This window comes from Myotis davidii, unplaced genomic scaffold (assembly GCF_000327345.1).
Source record: "Myotis davidii unplaced genomic scaffold, ASM32734v1 scaffold134, whole genome shotgun sequence".
Classification (NCBI taxonomy): Eukaryota; Metazoa; Chordata; class Mammalia; order Chiroptera; family Vespertilionidae; genus Myotis; species Myotis davidii.
In genome coordinates this window covers 3,356,423-3,380,409 of record NW_006288853.1, presented here as the reverse complement: position 1 = coordinate 3,380,409, position 23,987 = coordinate 3,356,423, and the positions used below count along the sequence as shown (strand labels likewise).

The following is a 23,987-nucleotide window of genomic DNA, read 5'->3' as shown; positions in this document are numbered from 1 at the left end:
ACGGAGGAGAATGACCCCGTGACACTCACAAGAAGATTCCACACCCACTGGCTGTCACCCCTTTGCCTCTATGAGGGCGATGCTTCCCTGAACCCCGCAGGAATCAAAGGCCAGCCCCCACACATTCCCACTCCCCCAGGCAGACAGCCACACTCACCAGGGAGCCCTTGGCGATGAGGTCCGCAGGGGACACGGGCCCCGCTGAGCTCAGTGTCACAGGCAGGCGGTACAGCTCAGGGTGGGCACACAGCCAGCGGCTGAAACTGAGGGCAAAAGCCAGCAGGTACTGCAGCCCAAGGCAAAGAGAGATGGGAGTTCAGGGGCGCGGGGCCACCCTGAGCTCTCCCTGCCTGCCCCAGGGTGGGGGAGTCCCAGGAAACACCCATGATGGCCCAGGGCATGGAGGAGAGGGTGGGGAGCAAGGACCAGGCCGTCCAAAGCAAGATCCTTCTGGGCCCCAAAGCCCTGGCTAAGGGTACCAAGACGGGGCCCAGGGGCGAGAGGTGGGTCCTCCCTTTCCTCAGAGACCACCCCCTACCTGGGTCTCCCCTCGCATCCCCCACACCTGCCTTCCTCTGGAACCAACATACGTGTCCCCAGCTCTGCCCCCTAATCCCACAGGGGCCCTCACTGACCCCATGCCTGTCACTGTGGGAGGCTGGAGGGGCCTCTCACCCCGGGCCCCACCTGCTCATGCAGATAGTAGTTAAACAGGATCAGGTAGAAGTATCGCTCCAGGCTCTGCAGGGCCCTCTGCCGGACACCCTGCTGGCTGCTGCTTCCCTGAGAGGAGGGGACAGGAGGGAGGTTGGGGAGGTAAAGATGGGGCCGCTCTGGCCCCACGACCCCACCCAGGAAGGGCAGGAGTGAAGCCTCAGGAATCCTAGAAGACAGTCTACCTCTCCCTTCGCACCGTTCTGCCAGCTGGGAGTCCTTCCAAGCATCTCCCCTGCCCCCTGCAGCAGGTAACCCAGGTGCAGGGAGAGCTGCGGTGGCTTCGGCAGGCACTACAGTTCCCCATGCGGGGTCTGCCTCCCCCACAGGCTCTGAGCCCAGAGACAGGCTGGGGCTCCCCGACGGCTCCAGCGCCTCCACGAGGGCAGCACCCCCTCTGGGCTGAAGCAGCACGTGTATCAGCATCTCCCCTGAGCCAGAGGCCCTCACCTCCCTTTGCCTGGGACCCTCCCTACGAGAAAACAAAAAGGCCCTCATGACAGCGCTACCCCTACTTAGAGAGGGGAAACGAGGCTCAGAGAAATGAAGGGTCAAAGTCACAGAGCTGGGTCCCCAAACCGGCTCCTAACCCCAGCCCAGCACTCTGGGTGGGGCTGTCAGCGGGGCATGACTCCCCAGGGTTCTTCTCTCGCCTTCAGCCATCAGGTTCCCCTGCTGGGTCAGCACCGGCCTCAGGAGGGCAAGGGAGACGGCCACAGGCCCGAGAGAAAGGCCAGACCCTTGGGTGAAGTTTAATTCTGTCTCTGGGAACCAGGATAGAGGTCAACAAACAACTACGTCTACAAAAGGCCGAGCGGTAAGGACTCCAGGTGTGCAGGCTGCCCGTCTGTTCAGCGCCGCCGCTGCCGCGGAAGAGCCAGAGACAGCGCAGAGCGAGGGGGCGAGACCAGCCCCAGGAAAACGCATTGACCAGAGCAGGTGGGGGCTGCGTCTGGCCCAGGGCCTCTGTGTCCCAGCACCTACTCCAGACTAAGGGAGAAAAATCCCACCTGTGTGAAAGCCCGTTGTCACAGACACAACAGTGTGGACAAGGATAGGGAATGAGAAGTGACTAGACTGTGCAATGAGAAGGGGCCTGTCATACATCATGGCACTGACCTGTGGGAACACTGCCGGTGTCAGGTCCCCGGCTAAGTGCTCGATGGGTCTGATCTGACCTGCTCTTCCCAACAGCCCTGTGGGTCGTTACCATCCGTGGCCCCACGCCCACAGCCACACGCCTGTGCGTGGCAGAGCCAGGACCGGACCCTGGGCCATCACGCTCTTAACCTGTCAGCCCAATGATGCTGAACCACGCCATGAGCTTAAGCTACATGACCCAGAACATTCTCAGTGACCACGGGCAGGTATGAGCAGGGGAAAGACCAACAAAACACGCAGGATGCACAACGCGTGCTGGGGCAACCTGCACAAGAACATGGAAGATGAAAGAGCCCGGCCCAGAGTGCTCGCGGCGGCTCAGCTGCGATTATTAGCGTTTTCTTCTCTGATTTCTCAATTTTCCATAATCTAACGCTGCTTTTTAAAGGTGCTTTTAAAGTGTTAAAGAAGAAAAGGGCTCTGCAGCTTCAGATTCTTTCCACGCACCGTTTGCAAACACTGCCCAGCGTCCTCTCCCCAGAGAGCGGGGACAGGCCTGCTGAGACAGCGCAGAGCCATCCCGCTCCCGGAGGCGGCAGGCTGGACCCAGCCCCGGCCGTCCTGAAGAAGGGCCAAGGTTTTATCTGGGGGAGAGCCACGAGCATTCTGGGAAGTGTCTGGGTCCAGAGGCCCGGCACCCCGCCAGCAGCCCCTTCCTCCATCCTGTTTATTCTGCAGCGAGGGGACCTGGTCAGGGAAAGTAAACTTCCCTCTTCCTTCCGTCCTCCCTGCATCCTGCCCCCCTCGCCCCTTCCTCGGCCAACCGCTCTCCTCCTGGGAGAGGCAGCGCTGGGCCCCGTCAGGATGAAAGAAGCCAGCGCACGGGCCTGACACATGAGGCTGCGGGTTCACACAAACGCGGCTGCTCTCCGTCCTCCACGCCTCACCTGGGCCGGGCTCTCGGGTCGGACACGGTCCAGCTTCCTCTGGTGTTTTAACACTGCTTCCTTCAGGTCGTGCAGCTCAGCACAGGCAGTGATGGCTCTGTCCACCTGGTGCCAGGACCAGGGCAGGGGCAAGGGGACCGCGGCAGGGAGGGCGCAGGGCCAAGGGAAGAGGGCGGCAGACAGGAGAGAAGGGGGTGAAGAGAATGATTAGCCGTGAATGAGAGCAGGGGGTCCCCGGGGAGGAAGGGACCCCACCGCGGGGGTGTGACTGCTCCCTGCACTGCCCGTGCCCAGCCCCTCACTCACCTCCTCCACCATCTTCCTGCCCTGGGGCACCGCGCGGAGGAAGCTCTGGATCACCTGCAGCTGCTCCATGGGCAGAGGCTTGGTCTTCGCAGGGACAGCCCTGCCAGGAAGGGGCGGAGCTTCCTCAGCCACGGGATGGCCGGCTGTGACCTCCCATTTGTACCCCACTGAGAGGCTCCAGGCTCAAGTCTTGCTTTCAAGTTGGGGGGGGGGGGGGGAGTAGGGGGCGGGGAGCAAGGGGCATTTTCCCCACTGGAGAAACTGAGGCCCAGAAAAGTCAAGTGACTTTCTCCAGGTCACCCTGCAAGTCTGCGGCAAACCCGGGCATGAACCCCAGCGACCCGTTCCCAGCTCTGGCTCCGAGCCCCCCGACGCGTCCCTGGGGCCCTGCCCTCCCCACTCACTCAGGCCCGGAGGCAGTCCCACTCTGGTGAAACAGCACGAGGGTCCCCAGGACCATGCCCAGGTTGGTCCTGCCCACACCTGTCTGGCAGCTGAAGAGGAGGGCAGGGGGCGGCCCGTGGGCATCTCGGAGCAGCAGCAGGCTGGGGGTCTCCTGGGGAAGGACCGTGGAGAGCATGTCACAGCACGACCCAGACACCCCTCGGCTGAGGAGCTGGTGGGGGTAAGGGGTCGTGACACAGGCCCACCCCCACCCCAGTCTGCAGCAAGTGGCGGGCAGACAGGAAGCTCAGCCCCTTTTGCCAAACCCCAAGGCCCGATCTGCTCCACCTGCCCCGGGAGCCCAGGCTCTGCTCCTTCCCAGACCCGGGGAGAGAACAAGGCACTGGCTCTGGAACTGAGCCCCACTTGGGGGGACAGGGCCGCACCTCACACCCCTGTGAGATGCAGATTAAGTAAGGGGACTCCTGAAGGCCTTGGGAGAGAACCACCAGGACTCAGGAAGTACCAGAAGAGTCTAGTGCAGCGGTTCTCAACCTGTGGGTAGCGATCCCTTTGGGAGTCGAACGACCCTTTCACAGGGGTCGCCTAAGACCATCGGAAAACACATATATAATTACATATTGTTTTTGTGATTAATCACTATGCTTTAATTATGTTCAATTTGTAACAATGAAAATACATCCTGCATATCAGATATTTACATTACACTTCGTAACAGTAACAAAATTACAGTTATGAAGTAGCAACGAAAATAATTTAATGGTTGGGGGTCACCACAACATGAGGAACTGTATTAACGCGTCGTGACATTAGGAAGGTTGAGAACCTCTGGTCTAGAGGGTGAGAATGTTTAGCTCCAGTAAAGAAAGGAGGAACTTGAGGTCTAGAGAGGTGGGCAGATTTGCCCAAGGTCACACAGCAAGTCTCATCACAGCAAAGCCGGTCCCCCAGACACCCAGCTGGGCCCTGCCACCCGAGCATGTACCTATACACACCCACACAGACACACGGATGCACAGAGCCCCCACACACAGACGTGTACACACACAATCCCCACACGGATGCACACAGCCCCCACACACAGACACATGGATGCACAGAGCCCCCACACACAGACGTGTACACACACAACCCCCACACGGATGCACAGCACAGAGCCCCCACACACAGACATGTACACACACAACCCCCACACGGATGCACACAGCCCCCACACACAGACACACGGATGTACACAACCCCCACACACAGACATGTACATACACAACCCCCACACGCATGCACACATACCCATCATACTCGACACCCCCCACAACTCAGAGGCCACACCTACCCTGAGCATCTCCATGGAGACGGCGGCCTCTACACAAACCCACTTTCCAGGCCCTTGCCCCCCAACTCTGTGCTCCCCACACCCCTCCACCCCACTTACCCGGATGATACTGACAAAGACATCAAACTGGGTTTCCAGGGGAGCCCCTTGCTCTGGCAGGGGCAGGCGGTGGTACCTGCCAGGGGAAGGGGAGGAGCCCATCAGGCAGACCACACACCCCGGGCATCCCCCACCCCTGCATTCCATTCAGCCCCACCTGCAGCTGGTGAGGCTGAGGCCCAGCTGGAGAGCAGCCCCAGGTCAGCGTGCCCAGCACCCCAGGGCCCTGCAGGGCTGGCCCTCGGTACCTGTAGGTGGGCTGCAGGAATAAGGGTCGCTTGTACACCCCCTCGGTCACGTGCACATCATCCTCACCCCGGATGGCCACAGCGTGGGGCTCCCCCCGCAGGTCCTCGATGTTGTGGTACACGTGGTACGTGTTCTCGCTCAGCTGGGCAAAGTCGTGAATCTGCATGGAGGAGTGGGGGCCAGAGGGCATGACGGACTTCAGGCCACCCAGAGGCCTCGACAGGCTGCCTGTCCCCCAGAGGGGACTCCATGTCAGGGTGCTCTCTGTGACCGGCGTGTCCTACGGGCAGCTGCCCAGGCCCTGGGGTCAGAGGAAGGGCTCTGCCCAGCAGGCAGCAGGAGTTAGCTAAGCCACCAGACTGAAGGGCAGGGCCGGACTCGGTCAGCTGGGACTAGAGAGGAGGCCTGAAAGGGAGATGGGAGGCCACCAGTGGCCTCTCCAGACTAGGTTTCTGCCTGTGGAAGTCTTGCGGGGAACTGTGACCCCCATACTCTATTGACACACCTCTGTGGAAGGTCAGCAGCCTCTGAGGCCTTGACAAACCTGTAGAGGGTGGACAGCGGAACCTCAGAAACCAACAGTCCCACGAGAGAAGTGACCCACCCGAGGGCTCAGAGCTCACGGGGCTGAACGCAGTCTCAGGCTCCTAGCCGAGTGCTTTCGCCCCGCCAGACCTTTTTCTAATAAGGATGCTGAGTGTGGGGGAGCACAGCAGTGTGGGAGAGGGGCAGGGCAAACAGCGCTGGGAATAGGTCCTTCCTCTGGCTGCCCGTGAGCCGGCCCTGTAGCCAGCACTGGCCCGAGCAGGGCAGGAAGATGGGCAAGGACGAGCCAGTGAGAGCAGCGCTGAGCTGTGGTCTGGGGTCATCTCAGCTGCCCAAGGCCTAGCAGGAGGGGCCCGCCCACACCAGTGGCCCTCACCTCTTTCCGGATGGCCAGCTCCAAGCTCTCCGCCTGGACGCCGGGCCCCAGGCCCTGGAGGTTCTCGTGGAGGTTTCGCTTGTCGCGAGGTGTGTAGGGCACAAAGTCCTCCTCCGCTCGCAGGAACAGCACGGGCTCCTCCCGCACACAGAAGACGATGCACTCCTGCCGGGAGCCCAGGAAGGAGGTCACCCCAGTCGGGCATGGACTCCAATCCTCTGCCCCCCGCTAGGCCTTTGAGCAGGCCGTTCCCCTCCTCAAGGGCTCTTCACCCCACTGTGTCCCTGAGGCCTGAATCCTGCCCAGGAAGCAGAGCTCAGACCAAATGCCACCCGCTCCCGACCCTCCCTCCTCTCAGGGCCAGTAGTCCTCCCCCTGAACTTCGTAATGTTAACCCCCTTTGTAGTAACATTATCAACGAACACATCCTTTCTCCTTTAGTGATTACAGGTTCCTCACAGGCAGAATCACATCCTGGTCCCTGCAACTCCTAGCACAGAGCCCTGGATCAATCAAGGGCTTGATAACATCAGTTGAAGAAATGAATGCCCTCACCCACAATGCAATCACTCATTCACTGTGCATCGTACAGACAGAGGGAGAGAGTGGGGAGACCCCACCCCGAGGAACCGGCAGTCAAGCTGGGAAGATGGGATCTGACCACCACTAACGCCCCATCCCACTCTGGTTCACTCAGAGACTCTCCATCTACACCCCATGTCAACCAGACACCCATGTCGAAGAGCCTGAAACCACTGTGGACCCTCAGCCTCTGTTCTGGAGACAAAACCCCACCTCAACTGCAGGCAGGAGAGAAGAGCCATTAAAAGCAGGCACTTGGAGCCCTGGTCGGCGGTTAGAGCATCAGCCCACACACCAAAGGGTTGTGGTTTGATTCCTGGCCAAGGGCACATACCCGGGTTGCAGGTTCGATTCCTGGCCCTGGTCGGGGCGAGTTCAGAAGCAACCAATTGGTGTGTCTCTCTCGTGGCATGTTTTTCTCTCTCTCCCTCCCTCCCTCCTTCCACTCTCTCTAAAATATCAATGGAATCCTTGGGTGAGGATTAACAAAAAATAAGAAAGTAGGCTCTTAGAATTCCAACTATGTCTGGGTTTGGGTCCTGAGACACCATTCAGGAGCTGTGTCACTTACCCTCTCTGGATCTGTTTTCCCCTCTATAAATGGGAGAATAACTTCCCTGCCCTTTTGGGTTGACGTGAGGCTATAAGTGTTAGCCGTGATTATCATCCTGTGACTCTCTCTTGTCATCCTGTCACCCTCCTCACTTCCTCTGAGTCTCTCAGAGTGGGGTGTACAGGGGCTTCTGACCTCAAGGCTCCAATGTCCACCCAGGACCATGCAGTAAACATTTGCTCAGAATTTCCAGCCATGCTGACCACAAAGACCGTCATGGTGCTCAAGGCCTGGTAGGGCCTGGTCCAGGTCACCAGCGCCCTCCCCATCATGTGGCCAGGACCCTCCAAAGCCTCTGAAGTTGCCTCTCCCAGAAGCCCCTTTCCCAGATTTGGGGGGCTAGCCCCTGCCTGAAAAAGGACCATGCTTACCTTGTGTCCGTCCTTCTGGAGTTTCTGGAGGACCTGCCTGAACCCCGAGAGGCTGGGCTGTCCCATGCCAAACACGGTGAGCCCGCCCCGCATTTGCCGGAAGTTGGGGGCCCCACAGCTCCGCAGGGTGCCCAGCAGGTCCATCTTCTCAGCAACATCCCGCACCAGGAAGTAGCGTCCCTGGCAGTGGAAGAGCCAGAGGGGGACACTGAGATGACCCAGGGGCATCTTCTACAGGCAGGGCTCTGTCCCAGGCCCCAGGAGGTGGGGATCGGGGAGATGGGGAGGGACACGGTCCTCAAGCTGTCTGCAGGCTCACAGAAAAAAACAGACGAGATACGTGACCATCTGTGATCCCAGGAAGGGGGTCACAAGGTCAGAGGACAGAAAATACAGCTCCTCTTGAGTGGGAATCTGAAAAGGTTTCGTGCAGGTGTTGGCATCTGAGCCGGCCTTGAGGAAGGAGAGCATGAAGAGGCACCACCGGAGCAGGAAACTAGAGCTGGCTCTAGGGTGGACCCACAACTCCCTGGGAGACGGAGGAAGGGCCTGGAGAAGAGGCCAGAGTGGGGAGTCACAGCCGGGACCACGGGAATCACCTAGAGGAAGGCTGTCCTGGCCCTTTCCTAGGGCCTGCAGTTCTGAGGAAGGGCAGGTCTCTCCCCTCCCCAACAGGAGTGAATGAATGAACGCCATGACTACAGAGAAAAGAGGAAAAGCGTACTGGACATCGGGGAGAGCAGCGAGAACTAGCAGAGCTCATTCCTGGGCAAAAGGGGACCCTGAGGTCACCACATCTACCCCGGTGCCCCACAGCCGCACTGCTGACTGACAGGTGGGACCAGTTCTTCCAGCCAGAAACCCTCAGCTACTCTGTCAGCCAACAGTTGTCACAATTTTTCATTCCGTCCTCCATTCATTGACCTTCCCTGAGGACCTCCATTGTTCTGAGGCCGGGGCTACAGCAGTGAACAAGGAGACGAACGGTCATCTGTCCTTGTGGGCTTCACTTTCTAGGGGACGTTTAAGGCAAAAAAACAAAAACAGCTAAGCCAGAGAAGGTCGGAAACTTCGAAAGAGAAGGGGAGGGAGATGGCCACCCTGGGGGCAGCAGTCCTGGCCTAAGGACTTTTGTCCTCGTCTATACTCTCCCTGGTGCTCCAACGGAGGGGGTGTGGGCATGCTGGGGCCAGGCAGGGGATGGATGGAGAGAGAAGAGCAGGGGCTCCACAGGGCAGGACGAATGGGCCCCAGAAAACAAATGGGTCCGAGGAAGTGGGATTGGCATCCTGGAATGTGGAATGAGGCAGTGAAACAGAGAAGGGGACAGCGGGGAGGCAGAAGAGATTAGGGAGAGAACCTAAAGGACAGGAGGTGCAGAGAGAAGCCGGAAGAGGGAGGAAAGGGTAGGGCCTGACCTCACCTGCACCAGGTAGTGCTCAGGGGTAGCATCCGAGAGCCGGCCCAGCGTGTAATGGGCCTTGAGCAACTCATCATGGATCTGGAACTCCTCCTTGCAGTTGTACCTGCCGGGGTTACATATGGAGACCAAGTCAGGCAACCTCCACAGTCAGAGTCCACTCCATCCTCACCTGACCCCACAGCAGGACCACCCCACTCCCACTGAAGTGGTTACCCATTCGTGGCAGAGACAGCCCATTGTACCACAATATCCATGCTCCCTTTCATGAGCAATACAACCCTGGAATGGGAACTGGGCCATCCATGTGAAGACTACATTCCCAGCCTCCCTTGCAGCTAGTATGCTCATGTGATTATGTTCTGTCCAATGGGATGTGAGAAGTGATTTGTGCAACTTCTGGGTCATTCCCTTTAAGGGAAGGTGTGAACCTTCTACATTTCTCTCCTCTTCCCTGGCTAGCATCCAGAAGTGGTAGCAGGAAGCAGATATTGATGATGGCAGGGCATCAAGAGAGGAGGAGCCTGGCTGATCATGCACCCTTGGGCATCTCCTGGACTTTTGTGAGAGGGAAGCTTCTGTCTTGAATAATGCCTTCTATTTTGGAGTTACTTTGGTCCTGGATGGTCCCCTCCATCAAATTGTCTCTGGGAACAACCTCCACACTGGTGATCCCACAGCACAGTGAGGTGGTTCAGGACACAGGCTTGGGGCACGAATCCACCTGCACTGCTTTGTAACTCCGTGACTCCGGAGTCACCCACTCTCTGTAGCTACATTCCCAGTGATTCCCACCTCCTAGGGCTGCTGTGAGAAATCAATGCATTAAAGAATGTAAGTGCTTAGCCCGGTGCCTTGGGCACAGTAAGGGTTTATTAATAAAATTATTATTACTAGTGGTAGCTCTACCTCCACACAGGGCCATTCCAAACAAAACCCAAGACGCAAAAAGCTGGTGTGCTGATTCTAACAGCGAGGAAGACACAGCCTCCCAAACCTGGTGACTTGGTGTCTGATCCTCTTTACAAAGGAAATGCCTCTAGGAAAGGCAGGCCGTGGGGTGCGTGGGAGGGAGCACACAGAAGAGGACGCAAGAGATGCGGTTCCGGCTGCTTGCTCTGCCTCCATCGCACTGCAGGGCCCAGGGTGGGCCAATCTCTCTACCTCCTCGAAACTCAGTTTGTGTATCTAAGTCAGTTTTCACATCTGCTCTAAAGGGTATTATTAGATCAGGAGTCAGCAAACCTTTTCTATCAAAGACCAGATAGTAAATATTGTAGACTTAATGGGCCATACAACGTCTCTGTTACAACCACTCACCTCTGCAGTTGAAGTGTTAAACACCCACAGATAATATGTGCATGAACGAGAATGGCAGTGCTTCAACAAAACGTTATTGACAAAAACAGGTGCTGGGCTAGAGTTAGCCCGAAAGATACAGCTTGCCGACCCCTGTGTTGGATGACCTCTAAGGTCCCCTCCACCTAAAACGCTGTCAATCCGAGGAGCACTGAGCTCACGGCTGCGCCAGGAGGCACACACAGATTTCTGTAGCAGGCAGGTGACCGTTCTGAGCCACACCCTGGGTTAAATATTTTGAACGTCATCACCACAGATCCTGATAAAGACACAGAGGCCCAAGGTCACGGAGCAAGACTGGACAAGTCTCCAACACTGCCCTCAGGGCCCAGACCTAGTTTTGTCATCTCCAGTAGTGAGGCTATATGTCAAGTCCCTCTTATGTAACGTCTCCTTTCCTCCCCTCATCATGGACACAGTAACGTATTATGATTACAATTTTTCTGTCAGGCCCCAAAGCCAGCAGGCCAGATGTATCATTCCCACCCTCAGGTTTCCTTACACGGAAGGCCCATCTGCTAGGTCCCTGACAAACTGCTATGTGTGGAATATATTTCATTCCTAGATCATCCCGTCCTACTTCCTGCGTCCTGGAGGGGCCCAGAGGCCAGGGAGCACCGGGGGCAGATTCAATGCAAGACAAGGCATTCCGACTCCCCAGGAGACGGATCTGATGCCCCTTCCATCTACCTGGTCTCGGGGCTCCCGCACCCACTCCTTCATGTGCCCGTGGGGCGGTAGGGTTTCAGGGCCCCTTCCTGATCCTCTTCCTCTGGATACCCAAGTCTCTCTCAAAATATGGCAACTGAACAAACCCTCAGCCGCTTCCAGGAATGTCCCTGAAGGACCTAATGAGGACAGTGGGCCAACAGCTTCCAGCTTTTCCAGCCCAAGGCCCTTTAATGGCCTGGTGTTAACCTCAGTTTCCAACCATAACTACCGGTTGTGGCGGGGAAAAATCTAAGTTTTATGCATCTAAGTATATAAACTTCTTTTGAAAATGTTCAGCCGAAGATCATTTTCAAGAGCGTCCCCCAGCCAGTCCCCCCTCTCCACATTCCCTAGCCCTGGTGACACTGTAAGTCGCATAAGCTAGAGACCCACGACCGAGACTCTGCCACCTGCTTACTGTGTGACTCCAGGTAAACGGCCTAACCTCTCTGGGCCTCAGTGTCTTCATCTAGATATTATGTACGATACGCCACCCCCTCCCCAAGGCAGCTTCCAGAGCCATGTCTCCCAGGGACATGATCACATCCCCCCTGCCACTCACGTGATCACAACGGGGGCCACCTTGTTGGGGATGATGGACTTGGCCTTGCTGTTGTGCAAGCTCGTGGACTGGAAGGAGTGGGCGCTGAGCGAGTGCCGCCCGTCCATCGTGCTGCTGCCCTGGAGGCCCTCGAAGGGGGCACTGGCTGAGACCGTCTGCTGGGCTGTGCTGGCCGTTGTACCCATAGTCAGCCGGCAATCTCAGACCCAAGACCTGTGGGGTGAGAGGGTGTGCGGTCAAGGAGGAGTGGGGAAAGCCAGGGCAGGCAGAGACCTAGCCCACCCTCACCTCCACCATAAGCACAGATCACACTCTGAGGCCCAAAGAAGGCCAGCTCACCCTGTAGCTGGAGATGGAGGGCAGGTGTGCTGCCTACCACATGCCACTGAGTGTCCACCATGTGCCCAGCCCACTGCTGGGCTTTGGGGGTTGTGGACATAGAGAGATATAAGGATGAAGCCCCTGACCCATTAGAGTTTACACTCCTCTGGGGAAAATAAGAGAGGAAGGGGTTAATCTTTCACACCAGGTGGGGACGGAGGGCTCTAAGTGACTGGACCAGGCCCCATGGAAGCCAGGCCTTCCAGACTAGGAGAAGTAGGAGGCCTGAGGGAGAAGCAGGGGCACAGGCTGAGGGATGTCAGGCTTGGATGTAAAGGATCTGGATGGGAACAGGATGCAGAAAGGCATTCCAGCCATGAGTATCACCAAACAAGACCAGGGAAGTCCAGACGAGGTGAGCTCTCAGTAGATCAAGGGTCCAATGAAGGCACCCCACCCCTGAACTCAACGTCAACGTCACCCACATCAACATCATCAACCTCATCATCAACACATCAACCACCCCAACCTCAACATCATCAACACCATCAACCCCAACCTCAGTATCACCAACATCACCAGCCCCAACCTCAGTATCACCACCCCAACCTCAACATCATCAACACCATCAACCCCAACCTCAGTATCACCAACATCACCAGCCCCAACCTCAGTATCACCACCCCAACCTCAACATCATCAACACCATCAACCCCAACCTCAGTATCACCAACATCACCAGCCCCAACCTCAGTATCACCACCCCAACCTCAACATCACCAACACGCAGAGCTTCTGACCCCCATGAGGCATCTGCGTGGAGAGCTCTCTCCCAGGGAAGCCCTAAGCAGGGGTGCTCAAACTTTTTAAACAGGGGGCCAGTTCACTGTCCCTCAGGCCATTGGAGGGCTGGACTATAGTTTAAAAAAAACTATGAACAAATTCCTATGCACACTGCACATATCTTATTTTGAAGTAAAAAAACAGAACGGGAACAAATACAATATTTGTATTTGCATGTGGCCCGTGGGCCGTAGTTTGAGGACCCTTGCCCTAAAGGATGCATGAAACCCGTGGGCTACAAGGGTGGTGTTGTTTATATAACAAAACCCTGGAAACAACCTCCGGCCAACAACAGGGGATTTGTTGAATAAATTATGGGACATCTCTCAGGTTGAATGTTAAATGGCCATTTCATATTGCCTGATACGGAAAGACATCTCACAGACAGGAAGGGAAGGAGCAGGTTGCAAGTTTAAGCTGCAATCCTAACTTAAATCATAAAAGCGTATCAGGAGGAAAGTCTGGAAGGACACACACCAAGACGCTGGCGTGAGTTATCACCAAGTGACGAGGTTATAGGTGATTTTTTACTTTCTCCTTTTTGCTTTTCTGCATTTTCTCATTGTTCTCCTGTAAACATTGGGTTATAAAGTTATCGCTTATTTAACAAATAAGACGATGGCTGGGAATCGGCTGGGAGACCTGTTAAGAGCTGCAAGAGGGTGTGGGAGGATTTATTCCAGGGTGCAGACATGGGAGACAGAACGTTCTGAGAGCCCAGCAGCTGCTGGTCCCTCGTGGCATTAATGGCCCAGGATCAGGAGAAGAAGGGACCTGCCTGCCCTGCCCACCCCAGCCCCACCTGCACCCGGACATGGGTCCACCCTGCAGAAACACAGGGACAAGACAGTCCTTAGAACACAACCCCTCCCCTCTACCTTCAGCTGGGCATGAGCTGCTCCAAGTCAGTGGCGACAATCTGCTCCAGCCACCCACCCCCCAGGCTGCCAAAGCCCCAGCCCCAGCCCTCAACACCAGCGCAGCACCCCAGCAAGCAGATGGAATAGGGGCTCAGCAGCTCAGTCTGAAGGCTGCACTCACTGCCCTCTCTCCAGACCCTGCGTCAAAGTTCCTGGTCCCGAGGCGCGTGCTCTCCAAGCCTCCCCCGCGACTGTACTCATGCTCCCTCCCCAGAGCCACCTGGACGGAATGACCAGCCTCATGCTGTCCCTCCCAGAACCTTCCCAAACCGCCACCTGGTTCTCTCCCTCTGCAGCTTGAAAAGGGGTCCCTGCCCAGCCTGTCACACTTGACAACTCCCAGCAGCTGCCTGACAGCTTTGTTAACACGCACACCTGGTGCTTATATGAGCCCATCGCAACTCTCCACACCCAGTCCAATTTCAATCCCCCGCCCCCTCTGTCAGACATGTAGGGAATGAGGCTCTGTTTCTAAACAGAAACACAGGCGGCTCAGAGAGAGTGAGGAGCTCCACAGTGGACCCCCAGCAGGCCGACAGCAGAGAGTGGAGCCGGGAACCTCTCTCCAGTTCTCCCCACTTGGCCTGCCAAGGCAGCTCCCATCACCGTTCACCAAACTTTCCCAGACCCCCCTAGCAGTCTGGGCCAAGGAGGCACGGATGGGAACCGCCTCCTCCAAGAACACGGGTGGCTGTCCCCAAGGAGGGCATGACGAACAGCGGCAACAGCTGGTAACAGCTGGCTACGGCTGCCAGGCCAAGACAGGCCCCGCTCCCATTGGTCTGTGCTGGGCCTGACACCTCCATCCCTCCTCCCCCTCGCCTCCTGCCAACTCCAGCACCAGCCACCCTCCTCTCTCACCAGCTCCACAGGCAATGAAAGGCCCCAGCCAGTGCCCATGAAGGCAGCCAGGAGACGACACAGATGTGCACAGCTGCCGTCCGCGGGGTGGGGGAAGAACAGCATTGACCTGCCTCCAAAATGTCCAGAGGAGGGTGAAACCCTGGGACCTCCAGCCTTCCCGCTCTGCAACTCTCCCTTGAAGCCTCCCTCGACCCTGCCCCAAGTCAGCCTGGCCGGCACGGGGCCTCCACCCGGCCTCCACCCGCTGGCCAAAGGCTGCAGGGCCTTGGGCAACGTCCTCCCACTCTCTGGGCCTTAGTGTCCGCAGCCATAAAGAGACGATGAGGGGCGGGATGCTCTGAAAGCCCTCTCCGGTTTCAAATGGGCCTGGCTCCTGAGATGGGCAGTCCTAGTGGTCCCAGCACTGTTGTCCACTCCCGGGGCAGTGGTCAGCAAGGGGGTGTTGGGGTCCCTCGTGCTCAAACCTCTCCTGGGGGGAGAATGGGGAGGGTGGATTTGGACGAGACCAGGCTAATGAGTCGCATGGGTCTGGATAGTTTCCAAGCAAGTATGCCTTTATTTGCCTAACTTCTAACTGAAAGCAAGCATTTCCTTCCATCACAGTGAACGCGGCCACTTCGCATCTCAGATCCGGGACACGATCACCGTAGAGCTCCAGGCGGTTCACATCCCACCTCAGCTGTGCGGGTGTCTGGAGCGTGGCTTGTGCTCATCATGCCTTCCAAGCCACGGTAATAATCAGACCCGGGTCCCCTGCCCACAGACCAACTTGGGGTAATTGCACCGAATAGTCTTGGCCCCCCACAGTGGGATCCCAGGTTCCCACAGCTGAGTTTAACCCAAAAAGCGTGGAGAATTCTGATGACCCTGGAGAGAAGCCTCCTCACCTTACGAAGCCAGCCACAAAGAAGCTGCTGTTCCACTTGCAAAGAGGGGTTCTCAGCGCTCGGGGACCATCACAATCGCCTGGGCTCCTTCATGCTGGGCATGTGCCCATCAGAGCCATGTCCCAGCTTAATGTCCCCCTCGAAGCTGAGCAACAAGAGCCTTGTCACTGATGGGTCTTCAAAAAACAAAATTAAACCTTAATTCACCTAATTGATTGTCTTATTAATGCAGTAATAACCAAGGACGTCCTGCTAGCTCACCAATTTGTTTTGTAATATTTTGGTAGCTCTCTCTCAATAAAATTACTTCCTCCTTCATATCCCATGTATTTTATTTTGTGCATTTCAAAATATTCTGAGAAGCCCAGCTGGCATGGCTCAGTGGTTGAGCGTCAACCTATGAACCAGGAGGTCTCGGTTCCATTCCCGGCCAGGGCACATACCAGGGTTGTGGGCTCGATCCCCAGTGTGGGGTGTGCAGGAGGCAGGCGATCAATGATTCTCTCTCATCACTGATGTTTCTATATCTCTCTCCCTCTCCCATCCTCTCTAAAATCAGTGACAATGTATTTTAAAAATAAAAAATAATAAAATCAATAAATAAAATATTCTGAGAAGAGGTCCATGAACTTCTACCAGATTGTTAGGCTCTTGGCAAAAAAAAAGAAAAAGAGGAGCTCCCACTTTAAGGAAAGAATATTACCCACCAAACACAGGCCCTCCTCCATCTCTTCCTTGGCTTCTACTTATTAACATTTCAAAGCGCCTACTAAGCACCAGGAACCACAAAGGGAGCTCTCCATCCTAAGGTCAGGTTGAGGCCTTACTGTGTCCATTTTCGGATGATAACCACTCCTCATCAGTTTGCCTTCGTGCCTCTTCACGCTGATCCTGGCAGCAAGAGCACCCCCACACTCTCCCTTCCCCCTGGGATAGGTACAGCTCCCACTCAGGGTCCGTGGGGACCCTCACCACTCCACCCCCTGCCGGAACACCCCAGACCTAGCAAAGCAGAAGGACATGAGGTTCCCGTGGAGGGACCTGGAACTCCAGACTCCATTTCACCCTTGGTGACCAGCTAAGAAGCCACAGACTCATCAGGGCTGTAGCTACAATGGCATTTAAGCAAGTCCCACCCACAACCACACTATCCTCCTGCCTCTGGGGAAACACAGAGCAGTCAGTCCCAGGAGAAAGAAACGGCCCAGTGGAATCCGTGGCAGGTAGGACACCTGTTTCCCCAAGAAGGATCACTCTCATTTAATCCTGACCAGAAAAAGGGGGTGCCAACTCTTACAACTCAATAGCAAGTTAAGAAAGAAAAGTAATTTTAAAATGGGCAAAGATGTGACAGTAATATCTGAATGCCAAATAAGCACATTTAAAGGTCTCAGGTTCAATTCCCGTCAAGGGCACATGCCTGGGTTGCAGACTCGATCCCCAGTACGGGGTGTGCAGGAGGCAACCGGTCAATGATTTTCTCTCATTTCTTGTCTCGTGCAGGAGGCAGCCGATCCATGATTCTCTAATCATTGATGTTTCCCTTTCCTCTCTGAAATCAATAAGAATACATTTTATAAAATAAAATGACACCTGTGGCTCACATTAGATTTCTACTAAACAGTATTGCTGAGTCTCAAGTCCTCCACAGTCCCCAAGGACACCCTTCGGTCAGCTTGTGGCCCTCAGCATTGAGCCCACCACCTCCTGCAGGTAAGAATTTAACTATCTTGCCCGGCTGGTGTGGCTCAGCAGTTGAGTGTCAACCTATGAACCAGAAAGTCACAGTTCGATTTCCAGCCAGGGCACATGCCCGGGTTGCAGGCTCGATTTCCAATGTGGGGCGTGGAGGAGGCAGGAGGCCGCCAATCAATGATTCTCTCTCATCATTGATGTTTCTGTCTCTCCCGCTCCCTTCCTCTCTGAAATGAACAGAAATATATTTAAACACAAAACACTTAACTATCGGTTCACGGCATGAGGAAACCCTGAGGGCAAGGCTAGCATCCCCACCTAACAGACAGGAAAGTGGGCACAGCAGCTCTCCAACGCCCTTGCACCTGACTGGGAACGCTGTCACTTCGACTCTGTGGGGCAGGGACCTGGGCTGCACACTGGCTGGGTCCCATTTCCCCCACACAGCAGTGTGTGACTGTGGGCACGTGGCTTAACCTCTCTGAGCCTCAGTGTCCCCAACTATTAACTGGGGACCATGAGTGTACCTCCCTAATAGGACTGTATGAGAATGAAATAAGGGAATGTGTGTGTAAAGCAACACCCCCCACAACCCCAGCCCAACACACAGCGAGGGCCCAACCCATCCCTGCCCTTCAGATCAGCCCTGGCCAAAGCCTTCCTTCACTTCTCTCCTGCCCCTGCCCACAGCCCCTTCCCGCATCAGTGGGCTGGTACCAGATCTGAACCTCCATGGCCAGGCCAGGGCCTCGCCCAGGCACCGCCTACAAAAGGAATGGTCTGGGGAGGGACCAGTGGGCTGTCCCTTGGCTGCCATCCCAGGCAAATGGCAGGGCTGAGTGGGGCTGAGCCACAGCAGCTGCCCCGCTCTGGCCACATGCCATTAGGACTCTCCCTTCTTTGCTCTGTCCAGTGAGCGCTTTGGGAGGTTTCCGTCTGCTCCTGGCCTTCATCAAGAGCCAGGAATGGGCAAGTCCTCTGTCCACAACCCAAGAGAGAAGAATGAGTCTGCACCCCTATCGGTCCAACGCTCTGCCCACCAGCCCCTGGCCCCTGACTGGACGGACGGCACCAGCCTCCGGGAGTCTCTCTCCTTCCTTCCTGTGCCCCCACCACCTGCCTCCATGGCGTAGCCAGAAGGATCTTTTAAAACCCTACACCACACCGTTGGCCCTGCTTGGCTGTTTCCTCTTCTGAAAAGTGGGGGCCACAGCCCTGCCTCACCCTCCTTGAGGGCTGCTGTCAGTAGCAAAGACAGAAAAACCACAAAGACACCCAAAATCCACCCGCTGTACAAATGGAATGATTGCCATGGGAACACGGGCAGCAGGCGGCAGAGGGGACTCGGGCAGAGGGCATGCCATCTCCCCTTCACACTGGCACACGGCCAAGTTGTCACAGATGTGCGGGAGGGGAGCAGCCTCTAGAATTGGTTCTTATCTTCTTGCTCAGTCTCTTCAATAAATGGTGCTGGGAAAATTGGACAGGTGCATGCACAAAAATGAAACTAGACCACCAACTTACACTATATGCAAGAATAAACTCAAAATGGATAAAAGATTTAAATATAAGTCCCGAAACAATAAAAATCTTAGAAGAAAACATAGGCATTAAAATCTCAGACATCTCACATAGCAGTATTTTCAGCAGTACCTCTCCTAGGGCCAGGGAAACAAAGGAAAAAATAAACAAATGGGGCTACATCAAAATAAAAAGCTTCTGCACAGCTAAAGAAACCACCAACAAAATGAAAAGAGAACCTACAGTATGGGAGAACATCCGATAAGGGGTTAATTTCCAAAACATACAAAGAACTCATACAACTCAACACCAGGAAGACAAACAATCCAATTACAAAATGGGCAAAGGACATGAGTAGATAATTCTCCAAAGTGGGCATACAGATGGCCAAGAGACATATGAAAAAAATGCTCAACTTCACTAATCATCAGTGAGATGCAAATTAAAACAACAATGAAGCATCTCCTTACACCTTCCAGAATGGCTACCATCAACAAATTAACAAATGACAAGTGCTGGCGAGGATGTGGAGAAAAGGGAACCCTCGTGCACTGCTGGTGGGAATGCAGACTGGTGCAGGCACTGTGGAGAACAGTATGGAGTGTCCTCAAAACCTTAAAAATGGAACTGCCATTTGACCCAGGGATCCCACTTCTGGGAATATATCCTAAAAACACCAAAAAACCAATCAGAAAGAATACATGCACCCCTATGTTCATAGCAGCGTTATTTACAATAGCTAAGATTTGGAAACAGCCTAAGTGCCCATCAGCACCCCTATGTTCATAGCAGGATTATTTACAAAAGCTAAGATCTGGAAACAGCCCAAGTGGCCACCAGTAGAAGAGTGGATTAAAAAGCTGTGGTACATGGAATACTTTGTGACTGTGAAAAAGAAGGATCTCTTACCCTTTGAGACAGCATGGATGGACCTGGAGAGTATTGTGCTAAGCAAATAAGCCCGTCAGAGAAGGACAAATATCACATGATCTCACATGTGGAATCTAATGAACAATTAAACTGACGAACAGAACAGGTCCAGAGGTGTGGATGCATCAAAGGGATAACAGATCTCAGTGGGGAGGGGGTTGAAAGGGACAGGAAGAGGTTAACCAGAGAACATATATCCATATACGCATAACCCAAGGACACAGACAATAGTGTAGAGAAAGCCTGGGGTGGGGCGGGGCTTGGGTGGAGACTGGCAAAAAGGAGGAAAATGAGGGACATCTGTAATACTGTCAACAACAATAAAATAAAATACATTTTAAAAAATAATAAATAAACATATAAGAAGCAAAGTAGAGCCATCTGGGGTCTGGGATTGCAGGAGACCTTCACCTACTAAAATCAAATGTTTCTGAAATGTTTTATTTTTTCTAAACTGAAAGAAAAAGTCTAAGAGTTAAAAACTCAGCAGGGGGGCTGCCATGATGGGGGATGGGGTGGCCTCGAGCTTGGGCCGCGGCCTTTGAAGGTCCGGGTCCTGGCTGGGATGTGTCATCATTGTCACACGTTGAAATGACACCTCAAGGTGGGCTTGGAGCCCGGAATGGACGAAGACGAGCAGAGAGCAGAGGAGTGACGACTGACGGCCAGCTGAGGAGCCACAGCAACTGGGAGCAGGTACAGGGCAACAGTGGGGGAGCGCAGATGGACCTGTGAGCTGGGAGGGGCTGCAGGAGCGGCCAGCCCTGCCCTCGGCCAGCCCTGCCCTCGGTCGGGGTGACAAGCCTCCCTCTTAGCTCCCCTGACAGGTGGAGGCAGAGCAGGGGCTCCTGCCTGCTCCAAGGCCAGCAAAGACCTGTCACACACGGGCCTGGAGGCTCGTGGAGTTTGGGGCCCTGGGGAAGGAAAAGGGCCGTTTCTAGCAGCTTGTTGCCTGCCTCCTGGCCTGGGGAGTCCCCTGCCTCTGCAGCTCCCCATGGGGGTGGCCTGCCTGGCAGAAAGCTCTGCCCATATGGGGTCTTGGGTTGGGGAGGGGGGGTATAGTGAACACTCTGAGGACAAGGGGGAACATCTGAATATGAACTGTGCGTTGGATAAACAAGTTAACTTCCTTGGATGTGATGATAACTGTGGACACGGGAGAATGTTCTAGCTGGTAGGAGACAAAGGCTGGAGTGTTTAGAGGTGAAACATCTTGACGTCTGTAATCTTCAGATGGTTGAGAGAGAAACACAAACGGAGTAAATTTAGCAACTGGTGAGGACGGACATGCGTTCACTGTGCCCTTCTTTCAACTTCTCTGTAGGCCTGAGAGTTTTCTAAATAAAGTGCTGGGGCCAAAAATAGTTTTCAACAACAAAAAAATTTTTTTTAATCTAAGCTGTCTTATGAGCAGCTAGTTTCCTACACATCCCCCCGCTCTCCCCCTCAGAGACGGAGAACGCATCTCATCGGGAGGGAAGAAGTCCGTAATCCACAGGCCAAAAAGGTCACGTGTGCCAGTGGCGTGAGCCTTGCGGTTGTTCTTTTCCACCCTAGTTAGCCACCAGGACTTAAAAATCAAGTGTCCGCATTCCTGGAGGGCCCCCAATAGTCTTCCTGGGCCCTCCCCCGGCCTCTGGGGGTCCAGCCCTTGTCCTGAGGCGTCCTGTCCTTCTGTGTCACAGCACCCACAGCTCTTCGTTTACCAAGCCTTCGAGCCCCCCGGCCTCCTGGCCACTGTCCTGTGAGTGAGCTTGTTTTCTCCCTCAGACCCCAGCAGCCCAGACACAGGCCACCTGCTCTGCACCCGCCTCCCTTATTCTGACCACGGCCACTGGGCTGATGCCTAACCCCTCAGAAGCCTTCTGCCCCCGTTGCTGGCCTGGGGCATGTGGCTTTCTGGTCCCAAGGCCAAGACTGACCTCCCACCTGGGCAGCCTCCCTGGGTGAGGCCCTGCAGCCCCTGAAGGGCTGGCCCCACTCTCAGGTTTGATCCAAAAGCCCACGAACCTTAAATGTCCATCAAAAGAAGGATGACTAAAGTAAACGGGTATATATTTAAGCGCTAGAATACTATACAGCAATGAAAAGAAACAAATTAGATCAATACTGTACATAATGATACAGATTTCAAAAATAAAATCCCTTGATGCCTTCATTCCCCTCCCTCCCTGCCCTCTGTACCACCCCAGTGAGGGGCAGCTAGCTGCCCAAAGCCAAGACTACGCTCCATCTCCCTTGCAGCCACCTGGGGCCTTGGGACTGATCTAGCTAATGGAACAGACGGGGCGCGTCACGAGGCAAGTTCCAGAATCCTTCCTTCCCTTTCCTCCTCTCCTCCATCCTGCTGCCTGGAGCCCAGATGTGGTGATTGAGCGCGTGAGGCCAGGCGCGGGGAATGGCGAAGATCAAGTTCCCTGAGGCATCCAGGGACCACAGAGCTCTGGGCTTGGAAATGACACAGAAACAAACTTCCATCTTGTGTAAACCACTGTCATCTGGATTTTCCTACCTCGTAGCCAAATCTAACCCTGACTAACGCACTCGTTATTTTTAGGTCTGACCCTCGGTGACCACACGCCACATGCAACAGGACGGGACCGGCTTCTTTCCCCGCCTGCAGGAGAATGTCACGCTTCCCCGCGGCAGAGGTCAGGCTGCACCGCGGGCTGGCGGCTCCATGCTGGGGCCTGTGGGGGTCACAGAAGACAGAAGGCAGCGTCCCGGCCACCAGGGCCCTTGGGGACGCACACGGGTTAGTGACCATGGATGGCTGGACCGTGGGGCGCAGCAGCTCTCCCTGAGTCACATGCAGAAACTTAGAAAGCTCTAAGCAGCTAAATGTTTGCTTCACGTTGTAGACTAGAGGCTTGGCCTCCATTGCTCCAAAAAGGCAGGCAGAGACCATAAGAGTCTCCCCACTCTCCCTGTCCCTCTCAGAGCCTTTCTGAGCAGGGGAACTCCCTGCAAAACCAGAAAACAGCATTGGATGGGAGGGATCCTGCCAGCTGGGCTCTTTCTCGGAGGAGCAGGGGGAGGGGAGGGAAAAATCCCAGGGAAGGGCAGCCATTCTGCTCCTGAGAAAGCCTGACGCTCCTGCCCATCACCAGGCTCCAGGCATCCGGGTTGGGTCGGGGAGGGCGGAACGCTGTGGGGAGGACCCTGGGGAGGACGGGGTAAGAGTACCTGACATGCTCACCTGCTCCACTCCAGGAAGTTGTGCATTTGGACACTTCAAGGTCAGGAGAAACCTAGAGTCTTCTGAGACCCCATTTAGGGCTCTGGCCCCGCCCACACGCTCCTAGCTGCTTCCAGGGACTGTGCCCCAAAGGGCCGGTGAGAACTTATGCTTGAACCCCACTTCCTACCTCTAGCAATGTCGCAGGGACCTGAAGCATCATTTCATGGAGCTGAGAAGAACTATGATGGGGGTCTGTTCCCACCCCCTCCACCCCAATGGCCTCCAGTCTAGACTCCCTTACCTGGCATTCAAAACCCCCTTTCCCACCCCCATGCCCCTCAATCTTTTATGAAAGTTCCATGTGTCAAAGAGCCAGAAGCAGAGCTGCTGTGCTGACTCCTGGGTCAGAAAAAGGGGATTGCAGAGCCTCCTGCCCCCAAACCCACCCTGAGGCTTAGGGAGGAACTGCTCCATCCAGAGACGCTGTGCAGAATGTTCGAGGCCCTTCCTGCTTGGAGGCCCCAGGGCAATCCAGCCCTTCCCTGCCTCCATGCCCCTGCCCGCCCTGGTCCCACAGCCAGGGATGCCACTCCCGCCCGAGCCCTTTCACCCCAGCCGCCAATGTCCAGTGGAAATGCCCCCTCCCCTCCCAAGTGGCCCAGCACACAGCCCGTACCCCACACACCCCGGCCTCGAGTCCTCGCCTGGTGTTGGTAAGTGCGTGCCTCATCGCCCGACTCTGAATCCGATGCTCCCCCAGGCCCCCAAAGGCTGAACCCACACGAGTTGTAGGCTCCTTTTGTGAAATCAATTCCACCTTCACTATCTCATTTCAGCTCCAGAACAACCCTATGAGAAGGGCAAAAGCACAGGCTGTTGTACCATTGAGCAGGTGAAAAAACAGGCTCTGCACGGACCTGTGTGGCTCAGGTGGTTGAGTGCCAACCCTATGAGAAGGGCAAAAGCACAGGCTGTTGTGCCATTGAGCAGGTGAAAAAACAGGCTCAGTTGGTTGAGTGCCATCCCATGCACCAAAAGGTTGCAGGTTCGATTCCTGGTCAGGGTACATACCAGGTTGGAGATTCGGTCCCCAGTCAGGAGGCATACGGGAGGCAACCAATCAATATTTTC

General features: G+C 55.4%; 1 protein-coding gene across 6 annotated transcripts in view; it reads right to left on the bottom strand.

Moving 5' to 3' along the window:
• PALD1 (phosphatase domain containing, paladin 1) overlaps nucleotides 1-23,987 on the bottom strand; it is an 86,709-nt gene that overhangs the window by 16,693 nt on the left and 46,029 nt on the right. For 4 of the 6 annotated variants that reach the window (XM_015562133.1, XM_006760943.2, XM_006760937.2 and 1 more), the window contains exons 2-12: nucleotides 11,695-11,907; nucleotides 9,066-9,168; nucleotides 7,643-7,822; nucleotides 6,077-6,241; nucleotides 5,154-5,314; nucleotides 4,906-4,981; nucleotides 3,473-3,624; nucleotides 3,069-3,168; nucleotides 2,763-2,867; nucleotides 688-783; nucleotides 158-286 (exon numbers count right to left, since the gene is read on the bottom strand). In XM_015562133.1, coding sequence (XP_015417619.1) covers nucleotides 158-286; nucleotides 688-783; nucleotides 2,763-2,867; nucleotides 3,069-3,168; nucleotides 3,473-3,624; nucleotides 4,906-4,981; nucleotides 5,154-5,314; nucleotides 6,077-6,241; nucleotides 7,643-7,822; nucleotides 9,066-9,168; nucleotides 11,695-11,879 — 1,452 coding nt within the window. In that variant the 5' untranslated portion in view covers nucleotides 11,880-11,907. Of the gene's footprint in view, nucleotides 1-157; nucleotides 287-687; nucleotides 784-2,762; nucleotides 2,868-3,068; nucleotides 3,169-3,472; nucleotides 3,625-4,905; nucleotides 4,982-5,153; nucleotides 5,315-6,076; nucleotides 6,242-7,642; nucleotides 7,823-9,065; nucleotides 9,169-11,694; nucleotides 11,908-22,187; nucleotides 22,266-23,541; nucleotides 23,687-23,987 lie in introns of those variants that run through there. The other 2 variants (XM_006760939.2, XM_006760940.2) reach the window with 2 other exon arrangements.